The 13253-nt window shown below is 47.0% G+C and overlaps 1 protein-coding gene across 1 annotated transcript in view; it reads right to left on the bottom strand.

Annotated features, from left to right (window-relative positions):
- PCSK6 (proprotein convertase subtilisin/kexin type 6) overlaps positions 1 to 12931 on the bottom strand; it is a 95222-nt gene extending 82291 nt beyond the window's left edge. Inside the window, exon 1 of the mRNA XM_035130465.2 lies at positions 12657 to 12931. Within this exon, the coding sequence (XP_034986356.2) occupies positions 12657 to 12827 (171 nt within the window). The 5' untranslated portion in view covers positions 12828 to 12931. The remainder of the gene's footprint in view (positions 1 to 12656) is intronic.
- Between the last annotated feature and the right edge of the window lie 322 nt (positions 12932 to 13253).

Below are 13253 nucleotides of genomic sequence, written 5' to 3'. Positions count from 1 at the left end.
GCAACCTCCGCTCGAAAAATCCTTTCGTTAAGCGGAAATTTCATTAAGCAGGGCATTCGTTAAGCGAGGCACCACTGTATTACAATTGCGTGTGCAAACTGTATTAAATATCTGACCAAACTACCACGTCAGATGTTTGCAATTCAAATGCATCTCTCTCCAGAATCCATCTCCAATCCCCATTGCTGGGTAGTCATTTTTTTTCCTTTCCTGCAGTATTCTCCCCCCCCCCCCGCTGTTAAGAGTTTACATTTTTCAGTCTTTATTATGTTCATTTAGTTCTAACCTCTAAATCTATTTCTAATCTGCAACCCCTGGGGTCTTCATTTTTAGTATAAATTAAATTCATAAACAAGCAAGGCAAAGGAAGCACTCACATTCCCCGCCACCCGCGAAGAGCTACGCAGTCCCCTGTGTTTGTCATTTGTAAAATCTAAACGCAAGGTTTGAAATGCACCACTAGTGAAAGAGCAGAGGAAAACAAGCAGCTGTTGGGGCAGAAGAGGGAAAGGAATTCAAGGCCAAAACATAAAAGCAAAAGAAAGAAAAGAGAAACCAAGTTAAGCTATGGAAATACAGTTTCCTTCAGGCAAAGGATGTCTTCTCTTGGCCTAGTGAGCAGACGAAATCTTCCAAGGAAGATTTCCTGCCGGTCCAGGAAGACGCATCTGGGAAGTTATCCCAGTTTGAATGCCAAGATTTACTTCCAAAATCTGTCTAGGAAGCTTCTTCCTTGATCTCCTCTGGAATGTCCTTACAATCAGGTGTGGGAAACTGTGGGGCCAAATGCGGCCCTTCAGGCCTCTCTCTCTGTGGCCCTTGAAATTCGTTCTGGCCACATCCTTCATTGGCTCTTATTTGCACTCTTTGCAAGTGCTTTTACCTGGCTGGAATGTGCCCCAGAATGTTGATAATGCCTCTAGCTTGTCTGTATGCTGGGCAAAGAGCTAGGATTGTGTAGTGGTTAGAGTGTTGGACTAGACTCTGATCTGGGAGACCAAAGTTCCAATCTCTGCTTAGCCGTGGAACTCATGGTGTGATCTTGGACCTCTCCTGTCTGTTCCCAAGCTGTCCTATACCTAGTCAAATTATTTGTCTCTGTAGTTCACTGTTGTCTGCTCCACAGCAGCTCTCTAGCAGACCCTCCAAGTGTCTCTATTATCCAGGGATGGTACTGGATTTACAGAAGCTATCCCAGTTTTTTATCTGATCCTGGAATGTCCTGATTTTCCTTAGGACGTCCCTATTTTCATCAGAGAAATGTTGGAGGGTTTGCTCTAGTGTTTCAGATACTGCAAAACCTCGGTTTTCGAACACCTCGGCTGCCAAATGTTTCAGAAGCCGAGCACCGAAAGCTCATAAGTAAATGCTTCTGTTTTTGAACGCACCTCAGAAGTTGAATGGGCATTTCTCAATTTTCTCCTTTAACTTTGCCGACCGCCCTTTGCGAATGTCTCGAACGGTCTTCCAGAACGGATTACGTTCAACAACCAAGGTTTCACTGTAGTCTTACCAAATCCCAGCTAGAAATGCTGGGGATTGAACATGGAACTTTCTGCATGCAAGGCTCTATGTAGCTATATCAATAGGGCCACATCTGCACCATATATTTAAAGCACTATGGTACCACTTTAAACACTCATGGCTTCAGCCGAAGAATCCTGGGAGCTGTACCTTGTTAAGGGTGCTGAGAGTTGTTATAGGGCGGAATTACCAGAGTGGTTTATCAATCCTTCTTCCCAGGTGTCATATATTCATTTGTGTGTGTGTGTGTGTTCTCATATTCATTCATATATATAAAAACAGAGAGAGAGATACACGAAAATAACATGCAAGAATGATACTAGGGGAAATTGCTCCACACAAAAATTGTACATTAAGTATAATCGCATGTAAGAATGTGGCTATTATTCACATTAAATTCACACTATAAGGCTGATGAATTTTCATGACAACTTTTTTATTAAGCAAACTGATGCAGAAATGTGGAGAATTGAACTTATTAGTGGAAAAATGAGAAACTGTGAGAAACCAAAATTGATTAGCTCATCCCTAATTATCACAGGCTCTTGGAAATGCCATACAAAATCTGATATTACTAGAGTGCACAGAAGCATACCCATCCAATGCACAAAGATTAGGGCCATGAGAATTTAGATACATTTAGTTGGTTTTAGGACAGTTTTTGAACACATATGAAGCTGGGTGCATCTAGCTGTGAGAAGGGGCAATAGTGGCCCAACAGAGGTTGCTGGGCTGCAAGTTCCCATACCTAACTGAGCATAAAATTGTCTTATTCTGACTTGAAGTAGCTGTCCAATATCTCAGGAAAGGGACTTTCAGCCCTATTAAGATCCCTGATGAATTGTAGAGGCTAAGAACAGTCTTCACCATTTGAGATAAGTAATGATCACATTGCAAACATTTTTTGTTTGCTTCATTTTTGGTGCTGCCTGAAGCAACATCCTTGCCTGGCTAATCTTCTAAAACCTGGAGTGGGAGCTGTAGCCTCCCCATCAGTCACAAGCAGCATTGCAAGTGATCAGGGAAGAGGGGAGCTGGGGCCCCGCAACATCCAGAGGATGACTTTGTCCTCTCCTGTATTGGCCAGCCCAGCCATTGGACAAGTGGCAATTTGTCCCATACATTTAGTGATGGAAGGAAAGGAGGAAGGAAGGAAGGAAGGAAGGAAGCTCCTGTGCTTCTGCTTTTCCAGCAGCATCAGTTTTCATCTACGTTCTTCCAACAAGGGCCTGAAAGTATTAGCTAGCAATAGAAGCAATCAGCAATGTTAATATCCATTTGCAAAGGTGATGAATAATGTTACACTACTATGACAGGCGTCCATGCACCAATTAGGCTTTTAACTCAAACCAATGTAGGTTTTATTGTTTTCCTGAAGCGCAGAAGTCCCTTTCTTCTTCTTTTTTTGGCCTTCTTTTGCATATTTCTGCTTTGTTGTCACAAAGCTCCAGATTGGCACCACTCAGCTCTGGGTGTTTACGTCTGCAGCAAGCAAGTCTCAAAACAATGAGAAAGTGTTATTTTTGCCTTGCAATGCCACCATTTGCACATGAAGGGTACGGCTCGCTCGGTTGCCATGGAAATGGGGCCCTGCCAATTCCATCCGACTAAGTGTTAACTGCCAGGCACTGAAGGAACCATTCATCACTATTTAGTGAAATTGGACCAAGGACGTTATGCATCACGGACCAGCTGAGCTCAAAAGAAGTCATAATGGAGAAGGATGGTCTATGGGTTGGGGCACTTCCACATATTGTTGACAGCGGAGGCTGCAGAAGCAAGAATGCCCAAGAGGCAGGAAGTACCTTCTCTGGTACTGGAGCAACTTCCGGTTGTGGCACCTAGCACCAAAGGTGGAAGCTTCCTCACCTGGGCCTGCTAGGTGGTTTTCAGGACTCAAGCCCACATCAGGTCCTGAACCTAGGACCTGAAGTGAGTAAGATGTGGATTTGGTACGCAACATCTTATTGTTTATTAGTAGTAGTAGTAGAATTTATATCCCACCTTCCTCCAAAGCTGAGATTCAAGGCGGCTTACAACATTTAAAAACATTTAAAAATGCAAAACAAAGCAGTTAAGAACAATAATTAGGATACATCAGAACACATTTAGAACCAGCCATTAAAAGAAGTTTGCCCTGACAGCAGCCCATCAGTGATCAGAATCATCTGCACCTTCATTTTCAAAGGCCTGACTGAAGAGGAAGGTCTTGGCCTGCTGGTGGAAGAACAACAAAGAAGGCGCCAATCTAAAATCCCCATTTTATCCTTACGTCGACCCTGCAAGGTAGCTTAGGCTGAGCGATAGTGACTGGTCCAAGAGTCCCCAGAGATCTTAATGGATTTGAACCCTGATCTCCCTGCTCCTAGTCCGGTCCCCTACACTATGCCACACTGGCCCTCAGTATTCCAAAAACAGGTGACGACTTTAGGCAGCTTCTAAGTCTGACTTGGGCCACATTCACACTTACTTTTAAGCACCAATACCACTTTGAACAGGCTTCCCTGAAGAATTCTGGGAGCCATGGTTGTTGTTTTTTTCAAAGGTGCTGAGAGTTGTCAGGAGACTTTCATTCCCCTCACACAGCTACAATTCCCAGAGTGATTTAACAGTCAGTCCCTCTTCCCAGGAACTCTGGGAACTGTAGCTCTGTGAGAGGAATGGGGCCTCCTAACAACTCTCAGCACCTTTAACAAACTACAGCTCCCATAATTCTTTGGGGGAAGCCATGGCTGTTTAAGTTGGTACAATAGTGGTTTGAACGTATGGAGTAAATGTTGCCTCACTTGCTGGTCTGAGTAACTAGCAGACTCCACTGCAGTTGCTTCTTGTGCTAGCTGCAGGTTGCCTTGGCCTTGGTCCTCCTCTGCCTCACACACACACTCCATGCTCAACTTGACATAGGAGCCACTCCCCTAAACATGCAGGTGCCTGCCAGGCTCGCTCAAGCATGAGTCACCCACAAAACAAAAGAAGGGCAAGTGCCACTAGACAAGCTTGCACCAACTCGGTGGCCACAATGGCTGAGATGGGTGGGAGATGTTGCCCAAAACATTAGGAGAGTGTCAGGTTGACTCACTCAACCATCTTGCTCATGCACCTGCATGGCCACCTCCTGGCCACCTATGGCTACCAGTCATGATGGTAAAGGCAAGCCTACCCAGTTAGGTTAAAAGAAAATGGTGGAGTTCCAAACAGGATTCTGGAGCAAGCAAAACACACAATGGACTAGAGGCACATGGCATGGTCTAAATCAGGGTTTTCCAAACTGGGGTCTGCGGCTGTTGTTGTACTACAACCCCCATTATCCCTAGCTAGCAGGACCAGCGGTCAGGGATGATGGGAGTTGTAGTCCACATACCTGCCAAGTTGCTGTCAGAGAAATAAGGGACCGGGCCGAAAATAGCAGACCGGAAGTAGCACTGCCACCATTTTGGAACTGGGCGGAGCATGCTCAGAAGTGACTTGATGCTGCTTTGCCCAGTTCCAAAATGGCTGCCGCGCCAGAAGTCGCACTGCAGCCATTTTGGAACTGGGCAGAGCAGCATCAAAAGTCGCTTCTGAGCATGCTCCGTCCAGTTCCAAAATGGCCGCCGCGCCAGAATAAACCGAGGAAAAACAAAAAAATCTGTTTTTTCAGCTAGGAACAGCTGGAAAAACGGGGGTTTCCCGGGGGAAACGGGAGACTTGGCAGCTATGGTAGTCCAAAAACAGTTGGAGACCCAAGTTTGGAGCACTCTGGTCTAAATATATTGTTGGGTAAATTCTGAAGCAGACCAACAAGTTAGGCAAAAAGAGGTGCTGGATTTATTATTTGTACCCCACTCATCCGGCTGGGTCTCCCCAGCCACTCTGGGTGGCTTCCAGCAAAGATTAAAATACAATAAAATGTATTAAAAACTTCCCTAAACAGGGCTGCCTTCAGATGCTTTCTAAATGTCAAGTAGTTGTTTATCTCTTTGACCTCTGATGGGAGGGCATTCCACAGGGCGGGTGCCACTACTGAGAAGGCCCTCTGCCTGGTTCCCTGTAGCTTTGCTTCTCGCAGTGAGGGAACTTTCAGAAGGCCCTCGGCGCTGGACCTCAGTGTCTGGGCTGAACAATGGGGGTGGAGACGCTCCTTTAGGTATACTGGGCCATTGCCATTTAGGGCTTTAAAGGTCAGCACCAACACTTTGAATTGTGCTCGGAAACGTACTGGGAGCCAATGTAGGTATTTCAGGACTGGTGTTATATGGTCTCGGTGGCCGCTCCCAGTCACCAGAATGGCAATGACGCCCACCTGAGAGGTGCAGGAACTGAGCTCTGGCTAAAAAAAACCCCCAATGAAGAATCACAATAGTATTATGCCTCAGGGTGACATAGAAATGACTGCCCACCCTCATTGTATCTTTTCAAGAATACTGCAAGGCCGGTTGAGCCACTCAGTCTATGTGAGTTTCATGAATAAGCAGAGATCTAAGCCTAGATCAAGCCCAACATTCGACTCAATGCCACACTTGCTCTCAAGCTTCCATTGCAATGGGCTTTTAAGGAAAATCTCCTATTTAAGCTTCCTGCAAGAAATCCCCGTTTTTGTTTTAATTGATATACCACCACCCTTTGGCAGATTTGGTTCCAACAGTGGTTTACAGGGTTTGGCGTTCCTTCCCTCGCACTCCTGCACCCAAACATCTGCCAGCTTAATTATACTGGAGCAAGGCTGAAATTTAAAAGTCAAGCCAGAATTTATAACGGATCCTTTTTAGCACCAAGACAAATTACCGTGCCACTTGGGCAGAGGAGCAGTGAACTGCAAAAGAGTGCAGAGCCCGCAAGGAAAGCAATAAGCTAGGATAACTGGCCCCCACTGGCCCCAACCCACCAACTTTGTTCTTTACAACTGAAGGGCATAAGAAAAAGATTTAGGAAGTAGTTGGGAACAGCTGTAGCTCAGTGGTAGAACATCTACTTTGCATGCAGAAGGTCCCAGGCTCAATCTCTGGCATCTCCAAGGAGGACTGGGGATGCCCCCTGCCTGAAACCCTGAACAGCCACTGCCAGCCAGTAGACATTACTGAAATAAATAGATCAATGGTCTGGCTCTGTATCCTGCAACTTCCTATGTATTGACAGAAGCAGAGTTCAGCCAGTGAAGTCTGCAAAGGTTTCTTAAGCCTGGAAAGCAGCTGTGTACTCACTCATCCATATTTCCACTTTCCCCTGCCTAGAAAGCACAAGACAAAAATGGTTTTCCCCTTGCCCTCCTCCTTTTTCAGGGAAAGTCCATTCTAAATTGTCAATCCGGAGACCACTGAGTTGAAGGCTAGACACACAAGCACAAAAGGATGAGATAATCTTTTGCAGAGCACCAAAATCACTGTCCATTACTGCTATTGGGACAAGATTTGTGATGCAAAGAAAAATTCTATTTAGATTAAAGCACCCTGCTCTTTACTGGTTTCCGTCACGGATGATAACACTCCATGTGGAAACACTGCAAGATGCTATGGTTTGAATTACAAAAAGAGCTTATCTTTAAACTCTATTTGATTGCTTGTGTCTGTCGTTCGCATGCATTTGCTAACCCCAGCTCCCCTCGCCCTGCTCCACCCCAAACCCCTTGAGAAAGCCTGCATACATTACAAGTTCATAATACTGTAACTTACTTCCGCCCTTAAGAGAGCAGGCTGGGTTTTCTCTTTCTGAGCAAACTATAATTATATAATTACCCTGTGTTCCTCATCTGAGGCCCTTCTTCATGTGCCTCCTTCGCAAAAACTCTGGAGGGTGGCAACATGAGAAAGGGCCTTTTCTGCAGTGGCTCCCCTCTTGCCAAATGCTCTCTCCAGGGAGGCTCACCTGCTGCCTTTGTTACATATCTATAGGCAACAGGCAGAAACATTCCCCTTCTCCCAGGCTAAACAATCTGGCCTTTTAAGCTGTGGGAGGGGGTACTGTTTTTGTTTGTTACTATGGTATGTGTTTTTGTGTTTTTGTATTGTAAACTGCCCTGAGATGAAGGGTGGTATAGAAATTTAATTACTGCCTCAAAAAATGGAGGTAGCACATAGCCTTGTCCACATGGGGGAGGGGAGGGAGTGAAGACACCCCATAAATAAGAAGGTAGCAGCAGGTCCGTAATATTAATAAAGAACGCACACAACTATAAAACAGCAGTGTGGCCACATTCACTCCCTACGTTTAAAGCGCTATGGTACCACTTTTAACAAGCATGGCGCCACCCAAAGAATCCTGGAAGCTGGACGTTCAGAAGAGCTGTTGCAGCTCCCAGAGTGGTTTTAACAATCAATCCTTCTTCCCAGGGAACTATGGGAATTGTAGTTTTGTGAGCTAGGTAGAACAATGGTCTCATCAGGTACAGGGAAGGGCTGTAGGTCAGTGTTTTGCAGGCAAATGGTCCTAGGTCCAACCTCTGGCATCTTCAGGTAGGCCTGGGAACATCCCTTTTATGAGCCACTGCCAATCAGTGCAGATGCCACTGAGCTAGAATAACCCGTGTGAAGTGGCTTCCTATGTTCACCTTCCTTTCTTCCTTTCTCTCTCTCTCTTGCATAACATTGGAACTCACGGCCTCCCCAATGAAGCTGAATGCTGGAAGATTCAGGATACATAGAAGAAAAACACTTCTTCAGGCAGAGCGTAGTTAAACTAAGGTTACCAGACGTCCCCGTTTCCCAGGGACAGCCCCCAAATTTACAAGTCAGTCCCCATACAAAATCCATTGAAGTTGAAAAGTGTCCCCGGATTCATGGAAAAAAATCAGGTAACCTTAAGTTAAAGTATGGAACTCACTCCTACAGAAAGTAGCGATGGATAGCAATCTGGATGGCTTTAAAAGAGAATTGGACAAATTCATAAAGGATCAGTGGCCAGTAGCCATGATGGCTATGCGCTGCCTTCATGGTTGGACCCAACTCGGCATGCCTGGCGCTGGCTGGAAACAACAGCAAAGGGCTCTCATGCTCAGGTCTTGCTTGAAGGTTTCCCAGAAGCATCTGGTGGGCCACTGTGAGAACAGGATGCTGAACTAGAGAAGGTATTGGCTTGATCCAACAGGCTCCTCTTATGCTCATGTATTCTTATGTTCTTATTTATGGGGGCATTCGTTCTCTCTCTCTTCCCCCACCCCCAGCAATGGGATGCCTTGGCCAGCAGCACGCAGGGCTCCCACCCTATGAGTTTTCATATCTCCTTGAGGGTGAGACATCAGCCCAGAATTTTTACAAATGCAGGAAGTTACAGTGATTCAATCTGCTGCTCCATCATCTTGTGAGATCATCTTCCCAAGAGAAATGGCAATATAGCCATGATGAGACTCTAGAGCGAAGGATTTTTCAGGTGGGTGGAGGCCTCTCTACGTACCCACTGGCAAACTCCCAGAAAGGAAAGGTCATTTCTACGTGACCACGTGGGTGGGTGGTGCCATTTCCCCACCCGCTACTCCTGCCTGAATGGCATATGCTGTAGGAAGCATGTGCCAATGGCTGCTCCCCCGCTAAACGGCAACTCGGGAGTGGGGGGGGGGTCGTTTGCAACCTGAAAACCACATCCTCTTCCATGCAGCCTTCTGGGGGGGGGCACATGGTAGTGGCAGGTGGGGGCTGCTGGCAAAAATGGATGAAGCAACAAATGTGAATTTACTTTATGCAGTAGATGAGCTTCTACACACACTCACCTCCCTATTCCTCCAGCCAGGCAAAAACATTCAAGAAGGTTGCAAAACTGGGCCAGTAAGAACAGTGGCTAAGCAGAGAGGCCTAGGGGCTACATTTGGCCCTGGGGGACTGAGGTTCCTCAAGCTATAAGGCTTGATCAGGTTTTCAGATACTGGGAGGACTGGGTTCCCCCCCTTTCTATGCCACTTCTCACAATCTCCCCCACCAAGAGGTCAGCAGCTGACAGCCCCTAGGCCAAATCTGACCTTTCAGGGGCCAACCAGCAGGAAAAAGCATTATTTGGAGAATGCAGGTGATGCTTTGCTGGCAAGTTGCATGTATGTATATGTAAACATATGTAGTGACATAAGTTTTGGTTTGGCCCATTCTCCTCCCACTCCTTATCAACATGACCGTTTGGTTTTACTAGTTCCTGACCAAGGTCCGACAGCAGAGATGGGGAACCTGTGGCCCTTCTGGATGTTGTTTGCCTCCCACCCCCATAAAGCCCAGCCCGAATGCTCAATGGTCAGAGATTATGGGCATTGTAGCCCAAAAACATCTGGGGATAAATTGGCTTCCTATTCTGGTCTTAAAATGAGGAGAACTGAGATAGTAGTAGTAGTAGTAATGAGTTTTATGTTGTTGTTGTGTTTCCTCCTTGGTTTTCACTGGATTTCAAGATGCTTTAAAATACAGCAGCAAGCAAGCTAGAAACTTGGCTTCATTTGGATGTAAACTGGAAATGCAAAGAACTCAGAGTGGGGCCACCTAAACATTCTAGTGTGTCACAACTGGGCTGTTTCACTGTCCTTATTGCGATCTTGATCTCTCTCTCTTATATACACACACACACACACACACACAGAGAGAGAGAGAGAGAGAGGGAGGGAGGGAGGGAGGGAGGGAGGGAGGGAGGGAGGGAGAGAGATTAATCAGATCTCCCTTGTGCTTTCAGTTTATATTCTGCCCCCTTCCTGACATTCACAGAATCAATTAAGAAACACCAACGGGTGTGTTTTATGAGTCCCATGCTGGTTCTTTTGCCACCTTCACTAAATGACCCGCATACCTAAAAATAACAAAAATTAAAAAATTCCCCAAGCAGAGTTGTTATTAAAATCTGCAAAGATAGTATAAAGTTCAAGCAATTACCAAAAATTTAAAAAATATATGAAAAAATCTTGGCAGTGATCTCAATATAAACATTTCCATCTTTATAGCAATCCTTCTCCACTGTCACACACCCCAACCCTAAAATAAACAACCACCCACAGAAAAATTGATTAGTCTTACGTACAGCAATTGGGTAAGAAATATATAAAATAGCTTTATAAACGGTATTAAATTGATAAGGGTGCATTTTGCTGTGCAAAAATTAAATATTGATTCATTTCCACTTGGCAGTTCCCCTCGGAGTCCGCCTCAGATGTTTTCTGTCATGCTTTAGCTGACTAATTACCTTTTGGGTCCATCTGCTATCATGTGTCAACTGGAGCCGGTTGGCTGGAACCACTCAGCAAAAGTTGGGGCTGAGCTGAAAATTAATTGGTGGGGATTGGGACGGGTAGGGCAGGCTACTGAATGCTCTCCATACATTTATAGCACATTTAAAACGCACATACAGTCAAAGAATCCCAGGAACTGTAGGTAACAACTCACAGAGCTACAACTCCCATCTGAATAAACTACAGTTCTTCGGGACGGGTAAGCTTTAAATGTATGGAGTCTGCACAGCCTAAGAAACTCTGGAGATTGAAGAAAGAAAGAAAGAAAGAAAGAAAGAAAGAAAGAAAGAAAGAAAGAAAGAAAGAAAGAAAGAAAGAAAGAAAGAAAGAAAGAAAGAATCTGGAAGAACAATAGCCTGGGAGAGTCATGGTGGATTTAATGAGTGAGAGGGATTTGAGGCTGAGTAGGGGGTGTCACTGGAATGACTACAGAGAATGCAAATGGTGGGGAAGGGGAGAGGTCATGCAGGAAAGAGGAAAACTCCTGCTGGCTTCCACCGATCCAGGATCCATCCACCTCCACAGAACCAGAAGCAGCAAATTGCAGGCATTGAACACGGAAACACTGCCTTGAACTTCCTGCTTGAGAAGAAGCCAGGTTGCCCCGGGTTCAATCCTTAGCAATGCCAGGTAAATGATCAAATTTAAGGCCTGTATGCTTGAGAGCTGGAGGGGCAGTGCTGTTCAAGACTAGCTAGCACTGGGAGAGCTGGAGCAATGGTCTGATAAGGCAGCTCACTATGTAAAAGCGTAAAGGCTTGCTCTGTCTCCACAACTTGTAGCTCACCCTTCTGCCAAATGACTTACAACCTGTAACACTGGGATTCTACCTTTCAAGCATCTAGCATCTTTCCAAAGACCCGACAAGCCTCCACTCCGAAAAGAATCAATCAGTCTTTGTAGTTGTATATTTTAAAGCCCAGAGATTCAGTCTTAGCAAAGAAATCTGTGGCATCTTTTTTTAAAATGACTCACACATATGTTGCGGTGTACATTTTCATAAGCTACGACAGTCTTCCCCAAACTCTGATCCCCAGATGTTGTTGGACTACAACTCTCATCATCTCTCACCGCTGCCATGCTGGCTGGGATGAGAGTCCCAACAACATGGGGACCAAATAAAGCTGGGGCTAAAGAGAGAGAGAAAAACCTACGCAGACCACACATCTGCAAACCTGGACTCCAGCCCCTGAAAACATCTGCCACAATTTTCTTAGGGCACTCACCCAGTTGGAGTTCAGCACTTTTAAAGCCCCATTCGTTTCCAAGAGAGAGCTAAGAATATGCTCAGATTTCACTCTTCCACAGAAATTGGCAGGGATCTCTTAAGTACTTAACCCGGGAACCTGTTAAGGATTCCACTGGTTTCACTGGGTCGTTGAACTCCCGGCTTTCATCGTCTGGAACCCAGTTTGCATGTAAGGAAGCCGGCTTTAATACTGCGGCGATCCTGTGTTCACTTGCCTGAAGTCCCAGTGAACTCCATGTGGGCTTATTGCCGAGCAGACACGTACAGGCTTGCACCTTAAACGTGCTAGTCTTAAAGGTGCGGCAAGGCTCCTGATTTCCACTTGCACACAGCTACCTGCCACGCGCGTGCGGATTTTTCTACCTAACCCCCTTCGATCCAGAAGCGATGCTTGCCTTAAACCGGACCGGCACCGTCGACACTGCACCTTTCCTGGGTTTCTCCCAGCACAACTGTACGGAGAGGGGGTGGGAAAGGGGTGCCAAAAACTGGACCGAAAGTTCCTTGGGGGCGCACAGAAAGTTCCTTCTGGGGAGCAGCGCAGCTACGAAATTATAGAGGGGGGAGTCTAAAGAACCCCAAAAACCATCCCCGGAAACACCCCCCACCAAAAAAAAAAAAACCACACTCGGGATCAGCTCATGGAGAAGGGTGCAGGATCCTCGGGTTCCACAACGGCGAATGGAAAGAAAGAAAGAAAAGTTTTGCTTCTCTCACCTGTCCGAGGTTTAGGTAACCGTAAGCGGAGGCCAGCCGATGCGCCTCGTCGGGCCCCCCCAGCACCCGCACAGCCCAGTGGTTGGTGTAGACGGTCCGGGGGCGCCTGGCCGGGCAAGCGGGTAGCGCCGCCAGCAGCAGGAGGAGGAGGCAAGCCCCGAAGGCGCGCATGGTGGCGGCGGCGGCGGCGGCGCAGGTCTCTTTGCGCGCGGGGAGAGGCGCAGCGAGAGAGCCGCTGGTGGCGACGGCGTGCACAGACGCCCGCTCCAAAGCCGGCGCGAGCGAATCGCAGACAGGCCCCCGCCTGCCTCAGCCGGCCAGTGGGGGAAGCTCAGCCTTTTTGAGGCGGGGGGGGGAGGGATGGGGCGGACGGAGAGATGGAGGCGGGGAAGGATCCGCTCGGGATCCCCGCAACGCAGCAGAAGCCGAGATCAGCGGCCCGGCGGGAGCCAAGCCCGCCGCCGGGGGGAGGCTCAGGCGATCCCGAATTTGGGAGCCGCCGAAGCCCTTCCTCGCGCGCTCTTCTTCAGCTTGTCGCTGCTGGAAAAGCGGGAGAGTTTGGGAGCTGCTGCTGCTGCCGCCTCCCAGTCGGAAGAA

The sequence above is a fragment of the Zootoca vivipara genome, chromosome 14 (genome assembly GCF_963506605.1).
Source record: "Zootoca vivipara chromosome 14, rZooViv1.1, whole genome shotgun sequence".
Taxonomy (NCBI): Eukaryota; Metazoa; Chordata; class Lepidosauria; order Squamata; family Lacertidae; genus Zootoca; species Zootoca vivipara.
This window is presented reverse-complemented; position numbering and strand designations above follow the sequence as displayed.